General features: G+C 45.3%; 1 protein-coding gene across 3 annotated transcripts in view; it reads right to left on the reverse strand.

The window, feature by feature from the left end:
* Positions 1 to 23,476, reverse strand: part of PMS1 (PMS1 homolog 1, mismatch repair system component) — a 153,078-nt gene that overhangs the window by 79,618 nt on the left and 49,984 nt on the right. Inside the window, exon 6 of one of the 3 annotated variants that reach the window (XM_066577097.1) lies at positions 3,280 to 3,396. The exons of 1 other annotated variant lie outside the window; for it this stretch is intronic. In XM_066577097.1, coding sequence (XP_066433194.1) covers positions 3,280 to 3,396 — 117 coding nt within the window. Of the gene's footprint in view, positions 1 to 3,279; positions 3,397 to 9,626; positions 9,928 to 23,476 lie in introns of those variants that run through there. One more of the 3 variants, XM_066577099.1, reaches the window with a different exon arrangement.

Consider the following 23,476-nt stretch of genomic DNA (forward strand, 5'->3'; position numbering starts at 1 on the left):
TCCGTCAATGTCGCTGTGTGAGGGCTGGTCTTTGGCAGAACGAGTTGTACTTTTCAAACTTTTAAAAAGTTCTAAGTGTAGAAAATGAGGGGTCAAAGGGGAACCTTAAATCTTCCCATCATTGGAGGGGTTCTTGTTTCTACAGGGTACATGACCTGATAACTGTATTCTATGGGTCAGTACGATTACTAGGATACCAAACTAAGGGTGGATTCAGACGACCGTATATCAGCTGGGTTTTCACACCGAGCCGATATACGGCGTCTCTCTCTGCAGGGGGAGGAGGCTGGAAGAGCCGGGAGCAGTGCTCTGAGCTTCCACCCCTCTCTGCATCCTCTCCGCCCCTCTGCACGATTTGCAATGAGGAGAGGCGGGACAGGGGCGGTGCTAAGTTTTGGAAATTAGCTCCACCCTGTCCCACCTCTCCTCATTGAAAATAGTGCATGGAGGTGGAGAGGAGGCAGAGAGGGGGCGGGAGCTCAGAGCACTGCTCCCGGCTCTTCCAGCCTCCTCCCCCTGCAGAGAGAGACGCCGTATATCGGCCGGCGTGAAAATCCAGCCGATATACGGTCGTCTGAATCCACCCTTACATAGTTTTTTTTGCTGAACTACTTTAAAAAAAATAAAATATCTTTGGAAAAAAATAAAATTATTTTCTGAAAAGCCGTAACATTTTTATTTTGCTGTCGACATAGTTAGTTGTGCAAGGGCTTATTTTTTGCCGGACCTCCTATAGTTTCTATTGGTACCATTTTGGAGAACATAAAACTTTTTGATTGCTTTTTATTACATTTTTTCTTAGAGACCATAAAAACACAATTCTGACATTGTGTGGGGTTTTTTTCTAACGACATTCACTGTGCGGGGTAAATAATCTCTTAATTTGATGGATAGGACATTTACGAACACAGAGATACTACTTATTTTCTTAAATAATTTATTTTTATTATAAATGTGTCTATCTCTCCCCCGCCCCAGGCATGGCTTCATAGGCAATCTGCAGAAGGCCCCCCGGACGCCATTGTAAATGAAGGGCACCAAATGATCTCATTGCAGGGGTGCCAGTCGGGACCCCTGATTGGGATATTTCAATGCTGCTGTCAGAATTGACAGTGGCACTTAAAGGGTTAACAGCTGCGATCATTGAGAGTGTGGCGACACCCGCGTTGTATGGCCAAGGATTGACTCATGATCCTGCTCCATGCAAACCCCAAACCTTCATGACGTAACTGTACATCATGGAGCATTAAGGGAGTTAAAAGAATATATTCTGGAATCGCTCACGTGCGGCGTGTACAAAATTTGAAACAATGCTTCATTAACGCCAAACCGAAGCTTGTTAGCTGGAAATGAATTATCTCTTTCATGCCCCAATGTTAACAAAATCCTACAAACACCTGAGGGGTCAAAATGCTCACTACTCTGCCTGTTGAATTCCTTGAGGGGAGAAGTTTCCAAAATGGAGTCACCTTGGGGGGTCCTCGTTCTACTGGTACCTCAGGGGGTCCCACAAATGTGACATGGCATCCAAATATTATCCCAGCAAAACCTGCACTCCTTCCCTCCTGACGCCCGCCGTATGTCCAAGTAGCAGTTTACGTCAGGAGAGCTGGGTAGCATATTTTGTGTTACTTTTCCTCATATAGCCCCTCATGAAAATAACAACATTTGGGATAAATCTATGTTGTTTGAAAAATGAAAATCGCAATTTTTCATTTTTATGGCCCAATGTTAACAACTACTAACAAAGCCCGTTGGGGTCAAAACACGCCCTACACTTCTTGATGAAGTCTTTTGAGGGATCTAGTTCCCAATATAGGAGTCGCTCTTGGGGCGGTCGATTGCTCTGAGTGCTTCATGGGCCAATGCAACATGGTGTCCAAAATCCAAGTAAAGCTCCCGCCTCCTGAGGCGCCTACCCAAAAGACTTTGTAACTGCCATTTTGGAAATTTTGAGTGGTGCAGTTTTTAAAATAGGGCGATTTATAGGGGTTTCTTATATACAGATCCCTTAAAGTCACTTCAGAACTAAAGTGATCCCTTTAAAAAAGAAAAAGAACGTTTTTCAAAATTAGCAGAATTGCCGCTGTTATAAGCCTTCTGATGTCCGAAATTAATAAAAGGAGACGTACAAAATGAAGCCAATGTGAAGTGGATGTTTATTAACAGGATCACAAGTTATTCCTTATCTATAGGATAGGGAATAACTTGCTGATTGGCGGGCGTCTCACCACTGAAGCCCCCACCAATCCCAAAAATGGAGGTCATATGTCCCTCTATGCCTGTCACTGCAGAGTTGCTTCTCTCCCGCAGTGACATCAGAATGAATGGACTGTTGGGTCCAGCATGTGCGGTTGCTGCTGACAGAAATAGCTGAGCAGGTGCCACTCGTCTGTTTCCGGAAGTCTGTGCGTCTGTGTGTGACTGTGGTAGTTACATGCTTCACCCCCAATCACATGACAGTGACGTCATCGCAGGTCCTAAAGCATAAAACATGTAAAGCCTGACAGCAGCCATGTGCTGACAGCACCTGTGATGATGTCACAGTCATGTAATCAGTTACCGTCTCTTAGCTCCCAACCTGATCACAATGATGATGTCATCACATGTGCTGCTTCACTTTATTAAAAAACCCGCAGAGCTGCACAGCAGCCATGTGCTGGCAGGACCTGTGAGGACATCACCGCCATGTGATCCCTCACCCACTTTTAGCTCCACCACTTTGATTATGTCACTGACACGTAATCACTCACTGGCTCTTTGCTCCGCCCCTTATTACATGTTGGAGGCCTCATTACAGATCCTAAAGCAGCAGAAGCAGATGACAAATTTATGTAGCAGAACTATGTGTGCTGCGCAAACAGCAGAGTTACACGCACATGTAGCAGAGCTGTATGTGTCTGTGACATGCATGTAGCACAGCTGTGTGTGGTCTGCTGTGCGTGTCACATGCACATGTAGCAGAGCTGTGTGTGGTGTGTGTGACGCACATGTAGCAGAGTTGTGTGTGGTGTGTGACGCACATGTAGCAAAGCTGTATGTGGTGTGTGTGATACAGATGTATTAGAACTGTGTGTGCTGTGTGTGATGCACATATAGCAGAGCAGTGTGTGGTCTGTGTGGCGCACATGTAGCAGAGCTGTGTGTGGTGTGTGTGGTGCACATGTTGGAGAGCTATGTATGGTGTGTGCGACACACATGTAGCAGAGCTACATGTGAAACACTGCTACTATACTTTCCTAATAATTACTAGTCAGACAATATATAAATGTAGTGTACCTCAGGATCTTCACAGCGGTGCTGGAAAGGTGCCAAAGCGCTCATGACCGCAGTCCCCAAAATTGAAGTGAGGGCTATTTTATAGTCAGATGCCTTGTTTTTTTGCCAAAGTATTACCTGTATCAAAGACACAAAGTCAACACTAAACACAACCATTATACGGGCTAGAATGCAAATACACAGAATGTGGACAAACTTTTTGTAATCTTTCCTCTATTACAAGCAGCTACTTGTTACTAGATGCAGCATCAGGACGAGATTAATGGAGATGAAAAAAGACAACCTCATCTTCTTTATAAATGTATTCACTTATCATGTACCAAATCTCTCAAGGGCATTTTTTTGGAAATCCATTCATAGGTCATTTATTGGGACCCTATTCTCAATGCTCACTAAACGAATCAAAATACTAACGATCACCTGTCCGTCTGTGCGTGAGTTACATGCTCCATCCCTCATCATATGACGGTGACGTCATCACAAGTCCTGTACGCACATGTGATTAGTCACTTGTGTGGGGGAGTCCAGGGTCACATGACCAGGGGGCTATCAGTGTGTGCAGGTTTCTGCTGTGCTGCTTTTCATCTTGGTTGTATGAAGAATGTATATAGCAGAGATCTATGGCCTCACTGTACTAAAAACTGGCATGATTCTGTAATGCAAATCACTGTTTGGGCTCCAGAATACTTCCAGAAATCGCTGTCTGTGAGCACCGTTTGTTGAAATCGAAGCTGTATCATATAAAGAAGCCTTATCACCACAATCCAAAAACACCGGCGTCTTCTCGGGTCCAGAGTTCATGTAACATGGACTAAGCCAAAATGGGATATTGCTCTGTGGTCAGATTAATCAAAATGTGAAATTCTTGTTGTAAACCATGGATACCGTGTCCTGCGGACTCAAGATAGGGACCATCTAGCTACAGTCCTGCATCTCTGATGGTACATGGTGGCATTAGTGACTATGGCATGGGCAGCTTACATATCTTGCTGGCACTACCAATGCTGAGCCATATTTAGAGATTGTAGAACCACATATGCTCCATCCAGACAACGTCTCTTTCAGGGAAGACAATGCTAAACCCCATACTGCATCCATCACAGCAACATGGCCTCACAGAAGAAGAGTCTGGGGTAAACCGGCCACTGGCAGTCCGGACCTTCTACCACATACTGCATCCATCACAACAGCATGGCTTCCCAGAAGAAGAGACCAGGGTGAACCGGCCGCCTGCAGTCCGGAACTTTCACCACATACTGCATCCATCACAACAGCATGGCTTCTCAGAAAAAAGAGTCCGGGGTGAACCGGCCGCCGGCAGTCCGGACCTTACACCACATACTGCATCCATCACAACAGCATGGCTTCCCAGAGGAAGAGTCCGGGGTGAACCGGCCGCCGGCAGTCCGGACCTTTCACCACATACTGCATCCATCACAACAGCATGGCTTCACAGAAGAAGAGTCCGGGGTGAACCGGCCGCCGGCAGTCCGGACCTTTTACCACATACTGCATCCATCACAACAGCATGGCTTCCCAGAAGAAGAGACCAAGGTGAACCGGCTGCCTGCAGTCCGGACCTTTCACCACATACTGCATCCATCACAACAGCATGGCTTCTCAGAAAAAAAGAGTCCGAGGTGAACCGGCCGCCTGCAGTCCAGACCTTTCACCACATACTGCATCCATCACAACAGCATGGCTTCACAGAAGAAGAGTCCGGGGTGAACCGGCCGCCGGCAGTCCGGACCTTTTACCACATACTGCATCCATCACAACAGCATGGCTTCCCAGAAGAAGAGACCAAGGTGAACCGGCTGCCTGCAGTCCGGACCTTTCACCACATACTGCATCCATCACAACAGCATGGCTTCTCAGAAAAAAGAGTCCGGGCTGAACCGGCCGCCTGCAGTCCAGACCTTTCACCACATACTGCATCCATCACAACAGCATGGCTTCTCAGAAAAAAGAGTCCGGGGTGAACCGGCCGCCTGCAGTCCGGACCTTACACCACATACTGCATCCATCACAACAGCATGGCTTCTCAGAAAAAAAGAGTCCGGGGTGAACCGGCCGCCTGCAGTCCAGACCTTTCACCACATATTGCATCCATCACAACAGCATGGCTTCACAGAAGAAGAGTCCGGGGTGAACCGGCCGCCGGCAGTCCGGACCTTTTACCACATACTGCATCCATCACAACAGCATGGCTTCCCAGAAGAAGAGACCAAGGTGAACCGGCTGCCTGCAGTCCGGACCTTTCACCACATACTGCATCCATCACAACAGCATGGCTTCTCAGAAAAAAGAGTCCGGGGTGAACCGTCCGCCTGCAGTCCAGACCTTTCACCACATACTGCATCCATCGCAACAGCATGGCTTCACAGAAGAAGAGTCCGGGGTGAACCGGCCGCCGGCAGTTCGGACCTTACACCACATACTGCATCCATCACAACAACATGGCTTCCCAGAAGAAGAGTCCGGGTGGTGAACCGGCCACCGGCAGTCCAGACCTTTCACCAATAGAAAACAAAGAAGACCGAGGACTGCGGAGCAGCCAAAATCCTACATCAGACAAGAATGGGACAAACTTTGTCTCCCCAAACTCCAGCAATCGGTCTCCTCACTTCCCAGAAGAGGGGATGCTACACAGCGGTAGACACGGCCCCTCTCCAACTTCTGTGAGATGTGCTGCTGCCATCAATTTCTAAATGAGTTAATTTTTATTTTAATGAAATGGAAACATGTCCCCCCGCCCCTCTGATATGTTCTATCTGCTACTGGGAATAACATATGGTTAAAGGAGATCTCCAAATCATTGCATTCTTTTTTTTTCTTTACTTAGATTTACATTTCACACAACATCCCAACTTTTTTTTGGAATTGGGGTTGTAGAATGATAACATTTTGGATTTTTCTACCTACTGAAAGCATGAAAAAAACAACACCAAGTTTTAACAGGGCCCTCCTGGCTCCCATAGGGTTAAACTCACTCATCCAAGCACATAACCAGCTGACTAGGTTACCAGTAGGGCCAACTTGATGTATTGCTTGTAAAGTATTTACCAGAAAGGACATCTGAAAATACAAGCTCATAAACACTCGCATCTGTTGGGTTTTAGCAGTTCTCATGCTCGGCTTGATTTCAGCTATAGAGGATCGCTAGATAGATTTCTGCCCTGACAACTTTAATTGAGCTGGATACCCAATACAGATCTGCTGTTTACTATAAAAGCGCTAGCTGACCGTCCACATTATGCATTTGGCACCCGTGGATTATCACGCTCACTGAATTTGGGATACACATTGCTTTACACTGGACTCTGCAGAATATCGACCCTAAGCGTGCAAACATATAGAAATGTGCGCTAACTAGAATGTGGAGATTATTAATCCAGGCACACATAATTAACCTTAATTATCTAAGTACTAGAGGCGCTAATACATGCTGCACCGCTCCACTGCAAAATAGAGGCGGAGCTCTGCTGACTGCGGCCGCCTCCTGGACTTACCATAGTGGATGAACTGACAAGTCCAGGCGCCAGCCACGCTGCGAGTCCACAAATCAGGCCATCTTTGTGAAACGTTTACTACCGGGTTTCCCCGAAAATGAGCCCTAGCTGTGTTACATTAAAGAAAAAAAGCAATACATTACCTAGCAGGCTCGGACCAGGTACCTCCCACTGCTCTCCACAGCTCCGTCGTGGTTCCCGCAGTCCTCAGCCGCCAATAAAAGATCACTTCCTAGTTACAGGATTCATAAATCCCGCCGCCAGGAAGCGAGGGCTCTAATGGCAAATCAATGCAGCGCTTGATGAACCAATGCGACAGCTGTGATTGGTTCATCAAGTGCTGCATTGATTGACTGAGCAGCAGTCGAAGAACTAATCAGTGCTGCCCAGTCAATCAGTGCCATCTCGTTATGGAGGCAGGATGGGCTCAGGAAATTCAAACAATATGATTTACAGAATAGTTACACAAGTTCTTCACCATCAACCTGTGTTGTATAACAGTCCATCTAGTCCCCCGAGAACGGTCATAATAATCCAACTACTGTTTGCAGATTGGTCAATAAAGCTAATTAAATGGAATAACACCAAAGACCAATTAGAGGTGAAGATTCAGCAAATTTGCGGTTCCGCCTACCAGTGGAGTGCCAAGAATTAATAAACTCGACACAAGAAGTCATTCTACGTAAAAAGGGATGTAACAGAGGTTTAAACCAAAATTTTGTTGTTTTTTTTTTTGCTAGACTAGTTGACTATTTTGATATTTCCGCTGATAGTCGGACTAGTTAGCATGTACAGGCTGTGCTTTATAAGAGGTTATATAAGAGGTTAGATCACATTGCTTATAATAGATATTTTTGGAAACCATTTTCCTAATAACCATATAACTAAATGTTTACTTATTTTAACGCTTCATTTGTTTTCATTTTTTAAATAAGGTAAATAAATGAGCCGGTCTATGTGAAATCTGAAGAGCAGCCGGAACAGTAGTTGCTCCCCTCAGTTGGTGGTCTACTGGTTGGCCAAATGGCACATCTATTATCGCTTATACACGATGGTTTGTATACTTCGCCGGTATTAAACAGGAAGCCAAAGTGTGAAGCTAGTTGGCTTTATGAACTAATCTGCAGACAATGGATAGACTCTTATGACAGATCTGGGGAGGGGATGGACTTATATGGACCATAGGCTGATGCTGAAGAACTTGTGCAACTTATCTGCCGATCGTATCGCTTGAATTCAAAAACTTGCAGTTTCTCAAGGAATGATTATAGTTTAAGAAAATAAAATGTTTGGATAACTGACAAACATGAAAGAAAAAAAAAGAACAACGATTTTACAAAAACCCATGCATTCAAAACAAAATGATAGTCGAATCATTAGAAAGGGGTAGTACATGCCACTTGATGAGAATATGCTTAAAACTTTAAAGAGGATGGTCACTTTAGACAATCCCTAATTGTTAAAAGCCGGCTCGGACTAGCCCCCCGGGAGCCAGTGAATACCCTGATGGGCCCCCCAGAACAGGAAGTGCCTCACTGGTGCATGAACACCCCTCCTGCATGCTACTGGGGGGATCAAGCCACAATATATTGCAACAGTAATGGGCTCAAAGACATGTGGTCGAGTCCTGATGGAGGTGGACTTCCTATGTGAGCAGAAGTGAAGACATGGCTGGTGTATGGAGGAGAAGATGGGGTAGAGCAGCGGAGGGCGTACAGGAGAGACAGGCTGGGCTGTGGGTACTGCGGATAACACCCGAAGGGAACACTGGGGATGAAATGTAACTCAAGACAGAGCAGTGTGGCTTACACTGAAGTGGTATTGGGGATCACATTTTAGAGTGGGCACTCTGTCTGACACTTAATGAACGTGGCTGACACCCTGAGCAGGCTGATAGATGTGCCCCATGATAGAAACCATACCGCAATACTGGATCCGTTACATGATGGACCTCATTGACTTATGAAGTGGTCTGTTGAGTCCTGTCCAGCATTTTTCCAGAAAAACAGGGCTTGTAATGTGACAAAATCTGCAGTCTTACCCTGATCACCTCTAAGTATACAATTTTCTTACCGCTACTCTGGAGGTGGAGTACCAGTCAAAAATTTGGACACAACTTTTTATTCCATGGTTTATTTTTTTTATTTCTACATTATAAATGTATACTGGAGACACAAAAACTATGAATTAACACAAATGGAATTAAGTAGCAAACAAACAAAAAAGTGTTAAATAAAAATATAGGTTCTACCTTCACATAAGGGAATCTGAATCGGAGATTGATGCTGGAGTGGACAACATGTATTCGAGGTTAGACTTTTAAAATACACTGAGGTGATGATCAAAGGAGATTATCAAAACCTGAAAAGAGCAACTTTTAGCTTTACACACTCTTGATATTCTCTCGTTCGGCTTCATGAGGTAGTCACCTGGAATAGGGTTCCAACAATCTTAAAAGGAGTTCCCAGAGGTGCTGAGCACGTACTGACTGCTCTTCCTTCACTCTACGGTCCAAATCATCCCAGATCATCTCAATGGAGTTTAGGTCGGGTGACAGTGGAGACTATGTCATCTGACGCAGCACTTCATCACTCACTCACTCCATAGCCCTTACATACCTGGAGGGGTGTTTGGGGTCATTGTCCTGTTAAATAACACATGATAGTCCTACTAAATGTAAATCAGCCAGGATGGCCTATCGCTGGTGAATGCTTCAAGTGTGCCTTGAATTTTGAATGTTACTTATCGGACTAAAGTCCAGATTTCCAGCGGTCTAATGTCCATTCCTTGAGTTTCTTGGCCAAACAATTGCCTTCTTCTCATTGATGTTCCTCAATAGTTGATGCTTTACAGCAATTTGACCATAAAGACCTGATTCTCACAGTCCCCTCTGAAGAGTTGATGATTAGATGTGTCTGGTACTTGATCTCTGTGAAGCATTTACATGGTCTCTAATCGGAGGTGTTGTTAATTTGCAGTTTTTGAGGCTGGTAGCTCTGATGACCTTATCCTCAGCAGTAGAGGTAACTCTTGGTCTTCCTTTCCGCCAACACAGTCATGAAAGCCAGTTTTATCATAGCACTTGATGGCTTTCATGACTTCAAAGTTCTTGAAACTTCTGGATTGCCCTTCATGCCTTAAAGTAATGATGGACGGTTATTTCTCTTTAGTTGGTTGAATGGTTCTTGCCACAATGTGGATGAAAACAGAAGATGAATACGGCTAAACACTGTATAGGACTATATGCCAACCCTACCTCCGAACAACACAACTGATGGTCTCTAACACTAAGAAATTCCACAAATTAACTCTTGACAAGGAATACCTGTTAACTGAAAACCATTCCATGTAACTACTTCATGAAATGGACTGGGACAGGTTTTCGACCGCAGCCTCCCCAGCCAATTGGTGGTGATACTTGGACTAAGCAGTGAGCAACTACAGCCTCTTCCTGCCGTGGCTGTAGTTGCTCACTGAATATGTTCTAGTATCCCCATGGATTGGTTGTTGAGGCCACAGTAGAAAACGTTTGCAAAGCCCTGTAGTAGTGGCAACATGGTGGTGGGATCAGCATTCCAAAGCATCAAAAAAGTGATCCAATGAGCGCAACATCATGTTCCCTAGTGGGAAAGAAAAAACTAAATTGCCCAAAATAAAAAAGAATAAAAAGGTAAATCTCATTTAAAATTGAAAATTATTTTATTTTGTTATAAAAAAACAAACTCTAAAAACAACATATTTGGCGCGGCGACCATTGTAATGTCCCAGAGAACAAGCATAGCATTTATATCGCTCTCCGCATGGTGTGCACCTATCTTTTCTCACCTACCCCCAAAATGGAATGAATGTCAATCAGTGCGTTATATGTACCCCTAATAGTGCTGATAGACGTCACGACTCGACTCGCAAAATACAAAAGCACAATTGGAATGGAAACGTACAAATAATAAGTGGAGGGAAAAAGCCCTCAGATGTCTAGAAATCATCCGTGTCTCTCGGACAGATTTGATTACATCTCCAATAGAGATGAGTGAGCATACTCGCGAAGGATAATTACTCAATCAAGCATTGCCCTTAGCGAGTACCTGCCTGCTCGGAAGAAAAGGTTCGGGTGTCGGCGGGGGTGAGCGGTGAGTTGCGGGAGTGAGCAGGGGGGAGCGGGGAAAAGAGAGGGAGCGAGAGATCTCCCCTCCATTTCCCCCTGTTCTCCCCCGCCGCTCCCTGCCCGCCCAGGCACCCGAATCTTTTCTTCCGAGCGGGCAGGTACTCGCTAAGGGCAATTCTCGCTCGAGTAATTGTCCTTAGCGAGTATGCTCGCTCATCTCTAATCTCCAACTCTCCATTTTTCCCATTTTGCAAACACCCCTGGCCCTTCGACCACTTATGTCTTTCCCATGGACTTCTACATATAATAGGCCGCCACATTGTAAGTTAAAATCCCTTTCCGATTGTTATTTACAAGGAATCTCATATTTTTTCATGTCTTTCTTCTTTCACAAACTCTTGATAACAGTTGTACTTGGATCGTTGCACTCTAAGACCCGTAATACCTTCCATGTTCCGCGGGGGCGGCGGTGTGCGGCTTGTTTTCATCGGTACTATTTTAGGGTATATATGCAGCTTTTCACCTGCCTTTTATTTTGTTCTTTAATGAGATGGACGATGAAAAACAGCAGTTTGGGTTGTTTTTTTTCAAATACTGTTCACCGGGTGGGAAAACAACTATAACTATAAACAACCTTTTTTTTCTTGGAGTTTTCTTCTCCTTTCTCGCAGTTCGTCGATCTGCTGCACTCCGGCACATACACCCATCTGCGGAACCGCAATCTGCTCTTTCCCGTATTGGTTGCTTGATCTATATATATATATATATATCTATATATATATCTATATATATATATCTATCTCTCTCTCTATATATATATATATATATATAAGGTTTAACTATTGAATTGGATCTTTAAAATGATTATAAATTCTAGATTAGATTAACCCCTTAGTGACGGCCAATACGCCTTTTTACTGACCTCACTAATGGGCTTTAAATCTGCACATACATCTTTTTAAGTCGGTGGCTTGGCTGACTACTGACATCCAGGCTCCTGCTCTAACCATCAGGAACGGAGAAACCTCAGATCTTAGCAGTTTAACCCCTTACATGCCTCAATCAAAAGGAACTACAGCATGTAAGCCAATGACAGAAGGAGGGAGACCTGTCACCCATAAGACCCCCACAGTGCGACGCAAGGTACTAATGGGTAAAAGGCCTCTATATCTGCCATATAACTTAACCTATTAGGCACTGCCTCCAGCAGATTCCAGTAGGCCTCTGTCATAAACCTAGTCGAATGCGCTATATAAGTAATGCAGTGTACTATTCTAGCAATCAACGTATTGCATCTTCAAATCCCCTTCAGTTTGAATCTTTTATTTTTACAGTTTTTTAGTTTAGACAAAATAGGCATTTTTCTCACAAAAGCCCATTTTGTACTGATAAAATACCCCAATTTGTTTTTAAATAAGCAACAATTACCGAGTTCATAACGACCCAAAGAATAAACATTTTGTTGCTCATCGCACATGGGGAATACCGTAAAAATAATTTTAAAAACTAACACCGAAATTGCTATTCGTCTTTTGTTCGCCTCCCAAACTTAATAAAAAGCAATCCCAAAGTCCATATAAAGTTATGTTATTTAAACATAAGAAAAACATAGCTTTTTTTTTCAATACACAGCTCCACCCTTGTCTGTAGGTTGTGTCTGATAATGCAGCCCAGCTACCACTCACTTCAATGGAGCTGAGCTGCAATACCACACACAACCCTATGGACTAGGGTGGCGCTGTGTTTGGAAGAAAGCAGCCATGATTTTCTTAACCTGGACAACGGCACATATTTAACAGTATAATGGGATACTATTCCAAAATTTAGGTGACAGACTTCCTTTGAACACTTGGGGACAATTGCAAAAAAAACAAAAAACAAGCTTAGTTGCAAGGATAAATACTGAATTATAGAGTTCGCAGTTCCCTAAATAACACCTTTTCAGATCGCCGGCTTGGATATGATGGACCAATCTGATGGCCGCCACATTCACAAGACCTTACTCTGCTTACGTGAAGGACCGTACAAGCGCGACTACATGAATGATCGCACTGATCATTGTGAGTCTAGAGCCGTTATAGGACATGTTGGAGAGAACGTGGGGAGAAGTAAGTGCAGACCGGACATTGTTCCTACTGCCAATGGGGCGGTTGGGGAGAGTTACCAGGGTGCAGGAAATATGTGCGCACTACTAAATCTTTATCCTACCATCATACTGCCTACTATAGACTGATAACAGAAGGTAGGAGGGAGCGGAACGCCTGCGCAGTCCAGTACTCCGTAAACCAATATTCTTCCCCAGCACATTCCATGCCTCTCCTTTATACAGATTAGGAAAGTCTATTACAACCCCAATTCCAAAAAAACTGGGGATTGCTGTAAAATTATAAATAAAAAAACAAACAAAAGAATTAATGGTTTGGAAACCATATTTTATTCATAATAGAACATATCGGGGGGTGGGGGACATTTTCCATTTCATTTAAACAATTTAACTCATTTAGGAATTGATGGCAGCAACACATCTCACATAAGCTGGGGGCGGGGCCGTGTCTACCGCTGTGGAGCATCCCCTCTTCTGGGAAGTGAGGAGACCGACTGCTGGAGTTTTGTTAGAGGAATGTTGTCCCCTTCTTGTCTGATGTAGGATTCTGGCTGCTCACAGTCCTCAGTCGTCTTTGTCAGATTTTTCATTTCATAAAGCCCCAAATGTTTTCTATTGGTGGACGATCTGGACTGCCGGCGGCCGGTTCACGCCGGACTCTTCTTCTGTAAATCCATGCTGTTGTGATGGATGCAGTATGTGGTGAAAGGTCTGGACTGCCGGCGGCCGGTTCACCCCGGACTCTTCTTCTGTGAAGCCATGCTGTTGTGATGGATGCAGTATGTGGTGAAGGGTCTGGACTGCCGGCGGCCGGTTCACCCCGGATTCTTCTTCTGGGAAGCCATGCTGTTATGATGGATGCAGTATATGGTGAAAGGTCCGGACTGCCGCCGGCCGGTTCACCCCGGACTCTTCTTCTGGGAAGCCATGCTGTTGTGATGGATGCAGTATGGGGTTTAGCATTGCCTTCCCTGAAAGAGACGTTGTCTGGATGGAGCAAATGTTGTTCTACAACCTCTATATACCGCTCAGCCTTGGTGGTGCCTGTTAGGATGTGTAAGCTGCCCATGCCATAGGCACTAATGCAACCCCGTACCATCAGAGATGCAGGACTGTGTGCTGATAAGCTGGATAGTCCCTATCACTTGGAGTCTGCAGGACACGGCATCCATGGTTTTCCAAAAAGAATTTAAAATTTTGATTCATCTGCCCACAAGACAGTTTTCCCTCAGTCCATTTTAAATGAGCTTTGGCCCAGAGAAGATGCTTGAAGTTCTGATTTATGTTCATTTATGGCTTCTTCTTTGCATGATACAGCTGTAACTTCCGTTTGTGCTTGCATGGAGAACTGAGTTCACAGACAGTGATTCCTGGAAGTATCCCTGAGCCCATGCAGTGATTTATATTGCAGAGTCATGCTTATTATTGATATAGTGACGCCTGAGGGCCGTAGATCTCCAGCATCTAAAATTGACCATCATCCTTGTCACTTGTGCACATAAAGTTCTCCATATTCTCTGAATCTTTTGATCATATCACTTAGTAGGAGTTAAGAGAAGTTGGGGGGCCCCAAGATAAACTTTTGCACCCGTGCCCATGAGCCTTTAGCTACACTCCCTGCCACTTATCTTTCCAGCCTTTTGTTACCGCTGGCCCAACTTTCCTGAGATGTGTTGTTGCCATCAATTTTTTTAATGATTTTTTTTTTTATGAAGTAGAACATATCAGAAGGGATAAAGGGAGATATTTTTCCATGTGCTACTGTGAATACAATATGGTTAGAGGAGATTCTTTCTTTACATTTACTAACATTTTACGCAGCGACCCAACTTTTTTGGAACTCGGGTTGCAGAAATGTGGCAGGATTTTTTAAACTTTTTTTTTCAAATTCTCAGCTGCACGATTTTCTAGCCGGGTGATTTTCATATATGACCCCTCTGGTACGGAGGAGGGATAAGGTCCTATGGCTGATACTATCAAATGTAGCAGGTGCAGGAGATATATCTCACATTATACAGAAACATGTGCGTGTGTGTAAGCTGAACCAGAAAGGGCTATCACTTTTAGAGTCTGAAGATAGGAACGAGATCATAAACTAATTATTTTACGGAAACGCAGGCGAATGTGTTAAATGCCTAAACAAGTGTCAGGCTGGGATAGCGATATCGTATATGAAAAAGCTAAGCGTTTACGTTTTGTTTACTGCAGCTATAAACATGATTAAATCTGCTGAAATAACGGCGCTGGAACACGATTGTAACGCGCCCCGTTTCCGAGGAAAGCCCCTAAATTGGTGCCGCAGCTTACTAACCACGAGGCTGTTTATTTAAGAGCATGTCCAAGCAGAAGCGGCGCAGGTACAGTAATAAATCTGGGTTGCTGATTAATGCAAGGATGTTATTACACGGCTTGACCTCCTGAGTAGCTGATATACTTAACTGGAAAGAGATCACTTTAGCAAACAGCTTTTCCGAAAGCTGCGAAACATGAGGACATATTAAATGCAAACTTTGTGATAGTGGATACTGATAATAATTTTCAAGCATGTTGCATTATAAACACCGTTTTCTCCCCTCTGAATGGTAACTGAGCTCTTAATGTGTATTAGAGGTGTAATGTAAGTTGAGAGGACGGAAAATGCACGGGTTTTAATTACCGGCTTGCTGGCACGGTAGGACATAGTGAGAAGCAAGTGCAACGGACACCAGTAGCAAGGAGAGGGTTAATACACAGCAGAATCCCACTTTTCCTCCGAGGAATGTTGGGCTCCCTAGGAACTTAACCCCTTTGTGACCGCAATACAACTTTTTACTGCACACACAACTTTTTAAGGCAATGGCTTGACTGACGAGAAACTGGCAGTTTAACCCCTCAATCAATAAGAACTGTGGCATGTAAGCAGATGACCGAGGGGGCTCTTTCATCCATTGGCACCCCATAGTGTGATCACAAGGTACCAATAGGCTCCCATGGTAGCCAGAAGCCTGACAAAGGCCTCCCTATCTGCCGTTTAACTCAGCTTATTAGGCCCCGCCGCCTGCAGAGGTTCTGTCATAGACATAGTAGAATGCAGTGCATAAGTAATGCAGTGTACTATAATAACGATCAAAATATCGCATTTTCAAGTCCCCTTCAGGCCAGCTTCACATGGGCAAGCGAGATATGGAGCTGTGTATCCCACCACCATATTGCGCCCCCAACATGTGAAAGCCCCATGGATGCAAGGCGTTTTCGTGTGAAAACAGCTTTGCTTCACTGCGGGGATGAAGGGAATCCCCCAGCATGGCTGTCACAGCCGCAGCAGAAAATCATGGAGTTCTCCCTTTGCTTTCAATGGAGCCGAAGTTGCTCCCACCGACTCTGTTGAGTACAATTGGGCGGTGCAAAGCAAGATCACGCAGCCAGATAGAACATACCGCGATTTGTTTACTGCCATGCGGGACAAAAAAAAATCGCTTATGTGTATGACTGCATTCAAAAGAATATATTTGTGTGTCTAAAAAAACACATAAATCCAGCGTGCTTTTATGGGCCGTGTGAAGCCGCCTCAGGGACTACAAAATAGTGTCAAAGAAGCTCAATAAAGATTAAATTAAAGAATGGGGTTATAATTGTGCGAGATTAAAAAAATACCCATTTTTACCCACAAAACCCCTTTTTAAATGGATAGAGTGAACATACTTGGTTATTTACCGCATAAATATGCAGTAAATAAGTGTATAAATAATTTTTTAAAATTCAGACTTGCTATTTTTTTTCTTCGCCTCCCAAAAAACGCAATAAAAAGCAATCCAAGAGTCCCCTGTGCCTCCGACTGGCACCAATACCAACTAGAACTCCGCAGCCGGGAATACAACAATGTTCGGGGCTTAGAAGGCTTTTATTGTGCAAAAGTAGTAAAAAAAAAAAATAAAACTTTTATAAACTTGATATCGCAGTAATTGCACCGATCAGAAAAGAAAGTTATCTGGTTATTTTTACCGAATGCTGAAAAAACAAAACCCCCAAAACAACGACGGAATTTATGTGTTTTCCCATTTCCTTCCAAAAAGCTGTAATAAGGTCCTACAGCATATTATATGGACCCCAGAGTGCGGCCGGTAATATACATAACTCCTCCTGTTATACGGCTATGTAATAAGTTACGGCTCTTGCAATGCGATAGGGAGAATGACTTGGTCCTTAAAACAAAAAATAGGTTCGTCACTGAGGGGTTAGGTACCAAACTAAGCCGTGTCCCTAAAGGGTTAATAACGGTATGTGTAGCTAGTCTGTTTTTTCGCTCCACAGGGCGCCATGCGCTGAACCCGTCCACCAGGGACACCGCTGATTTTTATTTGGAAATAGAAGGTTGAGAAGAACGAGATTAACGAGAAGATGGCGACTAACGAGGACGCCGCCTCACCTTTTCCGAATGTTTCTAAGTGAATGTGTAGAGCGGCGAGGCAGCTGGGGCACAGCTGCACATCCCGTCACCGCTGCAGAGCTAACAGAGCGCCGTTTGTAAGGAAGCGCGACAGATTTCAAGTGACAAAATCTCCTTTCCCAAGAAGTAGCTGTTTATCCGCAGGAAGCAGAGATAAGCATAACACATGTCATCCCTCCAGCCCGCGGCTCCCAGGAGGGAACATCGCGGGAATTACGCTGAGATCTGTTAACATATTAATCGCACTCTCCTCTCGGAAACGCCCGCGCTCCGTCCTCGTTTATCACCAACATGTTGATTGCAGACAGCAGAAGAACATTTTGCAGCTGCCGCCAAGAGTCACCCGCGTGCGCTGCACCTAAAGAAAAGGCGACAAAATTTGCGGCCTTCTGTTGCAGTTTGTGGTGTGCAATCCAGACGCGGAAATTTGCCGCATTAAAGAAGTGACACGTGACTTTGCCCATTGACAGGCCAACTTCCGAGTGAAGATTTGCACACAAAAAACATGGCAGTTTTTTCAGGCAGAAAATTGAATTCCACCACCTGGATGTACCCCAAGGGGGCAGACTTGGGGCAGATTTTGCACAGTTGAAAATACGCACCAAAATCTGCGTAAAATTACTTGTCAAAATCCATACCATTGGCGCAGATCCGCAGCAGACTTTTTATTCTTCAGGCCGCCTGCACACGAACGGATTTGCATGACGGAGTCCGGTGTGGGATTCTGCCTCCAGACTCCGCAGGAAATACCGCCATAGCATGCAAAGTAAAAACACAATTTCATCTACATGACTGGACATAGACTACGATTTTCAGCTCGCGGAGGAGAGATCGCAGCATGCTGCGATTCTGTACAGAGGCCGCTGGGACGGCTTTCATTGATGTCAATGGAAACAGTCTGTCCCGCGGGAGCCGCATCATAACCTAGCGACGGCGCGGCATCATCTTTACTAGACATGTGCCGGCCGGCAAACCCGCATCACAGATATGAAACCGGCAGACTGGTACGTGGAGGTGACCAGCCAGGCACAGGGTCGAACTCAGCCGCGGGGTCCTACCTGCCCATGTGCAGCCAGCCTTAATTGAAAGAGTGAAATTTGTTGCTGAGCCGCACCAAGCCCTGCAACGATAAGCATACCCCTAGTCGCCATTCGCACGGGGATTTTATGACCAGATCCAAATTGGATTTCTCCAGCGTGGATCGGAGAGTTGAAGCCACAGCAGAGCTCAGAGAACTGGAGCAAGTCTTCATGGTAATGTCTAGTGGGGCAGATCTGTATGTGGCCCCCAAAGTGGGGCACCAAGAATTGGAGGGCAAAAGTCTAAAAGAACCAGCAGTATGGTGCAACCTTCTGGATAGCGAGCGAGGCAGAGAGTCAGAGCAACCAAACCGGAGCGCTCGTTTATGGACAGTCCGGCACAAGAGAAGCCTCTTCCTCAGGTACAAGGAATGGGTCCAAGAAATTCTTATCTGCTCTTGCTGACAACTTTATCTTCCAAAAGGTAGTAGAGAAAACAAGGGGATCTGCTATCTTGGACCTAATTCTTACCAACCGGGAGGGAATGGTTGAGGAAGTAAGAGTGGCTGGGACCTTAGGAGGCAGTGATCATGATATCCTTGGATGTTGGATAACAAGGAGAGGAAGACCTGAGAAAACTCAGACCTCAAGGTTGGATTTCAGAAAGGCAGATTTCAACGAACTCAGAAAGAGGATAGGAAGAATCCAATGGCTGGATGTTCTTAGGGACAGAAATGTCCAAGAAGGTTGGGAAATATTGTGAAATGAGATTCTCAAAGCACAATCGTTACCAATCCCTAAAAGAAGGAAAAATTGGAAGCATTTAAAGAGACCAGGATGGATGAACACACAACTTGTACACGTTAAAGAGGAAGAAAGCCAACGAGGGGGGAATATTTAAAGAACATCATAATGTGGTCTGCAGAAACTGTAGGGCAAGTGTAAGAAAAGCTAAAGCTGATAATGAATTGAGGCTTGCAACACATACCAAAATCAATAAAAAAGGATTTGGGGGGGGGGGGGGGCATGTCAAAAGCAAACGAAAAGTCAAAGATGCTATTGGAAGGGTACAGGATAATATTGCCCTTTTGCTGTTAAAATCTCCCAGCCACAGTCTACCGCAGCGTTAAACCTCACAGGTGTGTAAGCCCCTCTATGGATGCCCACATGTATTAACCGCAACGTGGGACCCTCTACACTAGAGATTAACATAAGAGCAGATGAGAGGGGTCATGGCGTCTTCCTCAGCTGGTAATCCTGGATGATTTTATGAATCCACCCTCTTCACCCCCTGAATCTCAGGGTTTTGGGTCTCAAAAAAAAGTGAAAATTTGCTATATTGTGGTTATTTGGGTTATTTCCTAGGTACCCCCCACCTGCACATTCTGCAAGGTCTGCTCATTACAGAGGTTATCTGTCCTTTTAACCCCTTCGTGGCGCAGCCTATTTTAGCCATAAGCATGCATTGATTTTTTGAAGATTTTCATGTCCACTTTACAAAAGCCATAACTTGTTTATTTTTCGATCGACATTTCTTCATCATATGAGGCTTCTTTATAGCATGACGAGCGGTAGCTTTATTGGTACCATTTAATATATTGTAGAGCTTTTATTGATTTTTATGTAGGGCAGGGAGAAAAAACATCAATTCTGTCATTGTAGTTTTTTGTTTTTTTTTGTAGTGTTAATCATACAACTCATTACTCCCGCCTTGTAAGCCATCTATCAGAAAACTCTCGTCTCGACTCCCTACAATCCGGTTTCCGACCCCTACACTCAACAGAAACTGCCCTTACAAGGCTGTCAAATGACTTCCTGACAGCCAAATCGAGAGGTGACTACTCCCTACTGATCCTCCTCAACCTCTCCGCAGCATTTGACACTGTGGACAACAAACACCTCCTCAGTATGCTTCCATTGGCCTAAAGGACACTGCTCTCTCCTGGTTCTCCTCCTACCTATCTGACAACTCCTTCAGGGTCTCCTGTGCTGGCTCTAGCTGCGCTCCTCTTCCTCTTGCTGTTGGGGTCCCCTAGGCATATATCTATATTACTCTCAAGTTCGGCACTAACAACCAATCAGGTTGAATCGGGGATCCAAACAACCAATTAGGTTAAACAACCAATTAGGTTAAATCAGACAACCCAAACAACCAATCAGGTTGTTGGAATTGTGAATCAGAACCAATGAGGTTGCTGGAATTGCTCCATAGTGGAGAACTTGAGAGTAATATAAATATAGCCGTCCCCCAGGGCTCGGTCTCGGCCTCCTCCTCTTCCCCTTGCTGTTGGGATACCCCAGGGCTTGGTCCTTGGCCCCCTCTTCTTCCCCTTGCTGTTGGGGTCCCCCAGGGCTCAGTCCTCGGCCCCCTACTCTTCCCCTTGCTTTTGGGGTCCCCCAGGGCTCGGTCCTCAGCCCCCTCCTCTTCCCCTTGCTGTTGAGGTCCCCCAGGGCTCGGTCCTTGGGCTCTTCCCCTTGCTGTTGGGGTCCCCCAGGGCACGGTCCTCGGCCCCCTTATTTTCTCCATCTACACAGCCCCTATTGGACAAGCCATCAGGCGTTTTGGCATTCAGTACCAACTCTATGCTGACGACACCCAGCTATACACCTCTTCCCGTGAAAACTCTGCACCTTTCCTCCAAAACATCACCGACTGTCTGTCTGCTGTCTATAACACTCTGTCCTCTCTCTACCTAAAACTAAACCTCCCTAAAACTGACCTACTAGTGTTTCTGCCCTCTACTAACCGACCTCATCCTGACATCTCCATCTCAGTGTGTGGCACTATAACACCCAGCATGCCCGCTATCTTGGGGTTATATTCGACGCTGATGAATCCTTTACCCCCTATATCCAATCTCTGGCCCGAACCTGTCAGATGCACCTCAAGAACATTCCAAGAATCCGCCCTTTTCTCACCGTGGACACGCTAAAAACACTCAGTGTCGCTCTCATCCACTCGCGCCTCGATTATTGCAACTCGCTGCTGATCGGCCTCCCCTGCACCAGACTCTACCCTCTCCAATCCATTCTGAATGCTGCAGCCAGGCTCATCTTCCTGTCCAGCCGCTACTCGGACGCCTCTTCCCTGTATTGGTCACTGCACTGGCTGCCCGTCAAATACAGAATACAATTTAAACTCACGACCTTCATCCATTGAGCCCTCCACAGCCCCGCACCGCCCTACATTGCCTCCCTCATCTCAATCCATCACCTAGCCTGGGCACTCCGCTCTGCTAACGAAACCAGACTGAGTGTCTCTTTAATACGAACCCCTCATTCCCGCCTCCAAGACTTCTCCAGAGCAGCATCGGTCCTCTGGAATGCGCTACCCAAAACTATCTTGGCAATCCAGGACTCACAAAACTTCAGGCGTGCTCTAGAAGCACACCTCTTCAGGGAGGCATACCGCATTCCCTAAACAAACCCCTCTGTACTCCGCTTGATAACATGCTCCCTGACCTACTGACTGCAATCCCTGCTAGCCACTATCAACCGCACCCTGCAGTCACACGGCTTACTGTCTGACCGTTGTCTATGTGTATAGCATCCCACACTCCCCACCTCGCCATACTGTGCACATCTCCAGCCCTTTACCTTCTGTATCACCCCATTACTTAAAGTATGTAAGCTCGTTGGAGCAGGACCCTCACCCCTATTGTTTCCATCAACTGATTACTATGTAACCGTGGTTCTGTAATTTTTGTACTTTTGTCTTTCTGTATTCCCCCTGTCCATGTAAGCGCTGCGGAATATGTTGGCGTTATATAAATAATATCCATGCAGGATAAAAATGGTGTTAAATTCATTATACAGGTTGTTATGGATATGATGAAACTAAACGTGTTGTTTGCTTTTCCTTTTTTTTTTTTTTTTTTTTAACAAGGAGGGAAAGTGTGCAAAAGAGTTTTTTTGTCTTACTATTTCTTTCATGCCCCAATAGAGGACTTGAACCTGTGATGCTCTGATAATATACTGCAGTACTTCTGCAATGCAATGCATTATCACTTATCATAGCAGTGTGTAAGGGGTTCACAGAGGGGATCAATATTCTCACCGATCCCTGCTGTTGCAGCGGGAGGCTGGCTGTCAGTCACAGCTGAGCTCGCAGCATCTGTAGGACATAAACCGACTTTCATTTGCAGGAACTGCTTACCACCCAGGACATAAACTTACCTTGTGTGGCTGGAAGTGGTTAAGAAACAGCAACAAACGTGATAAACTGAAAAAGAACTTTAAGGCTGCCGGCTCCTGCATGCAGAATCCGACCCGGCAGCAACCAGCATCTGTGCATACCTGTGTTTTTCTTCTGTGCTCTGCCACTACGGGTGGCAGCGGCGAGCTGCCGGCAGACATACGCAGTACAGATTTTTTTTAAAAATGTTTATCTTTCCACGCCGTCGCTAGGTAATGACGTGGAATCTGCGACCTGTCTGCAACCTCAATTGCAGAGGGGCCACGGATTGGGCAGCTTCCATTGACTTCAATGGAAGCCATCCGTGCGGACACCAGACCAAAATAGAACATGCTGCGATTTTTTTCTCCGTTCGTAGAAACCGCAATTGGTTTCAGTGATTGTGCAGGAAGAATCAATTTTCCATAGCATGCTGTGAACGACAATTGGTGCGGACGCCGACCACAAATTCCGCAATGCAAATCTGTTCATGTGCAGACGGCCTAACTCATCTGTTAAATCCCCCGCCAGCTCCACTAGGGTGGTCCCAAATTGTCTTTGTATACTTTGCTACAGCCACTTTATGCAATTCATCCATGTGACCGTAGCAGCCAATCACTGGCCTCAGCATGAGGCTTGTGATTGGCTGCAGCGGCCCTGTGGATCTATGGGACATGATGGCTGCATTACATGCAAACAATGACTAGCGAGGACCCTGGAACTGCAGGCTGGATTACCAAGCGGGTCTGATGACCATATATATCTGTATATTGGATGCAAACAGGGTTACCTTGGTTTTATCCTGTAGGCTCCTTGAGCTGGCGAAGAGTTTTGTTGCAGGTAGGATCTTGGGGTGG

The sequence above is a fragment of the Eleutherodactylus coqui genome, chromosome 8, assembly GCF_035609145.1.
Source record: "Eleutherodactylus coqui strain aEleCoq1 chromosome 8, aEleCoq1.hap1, whole genome shotgun sequence".
Taxonomy (NCBI): Eukaryota; Metazoa; Chordata; class Amphibia; order Anura; family Eleutherodactylidae; genus Eleutherodactylus; species Eleutherodactylus coqui.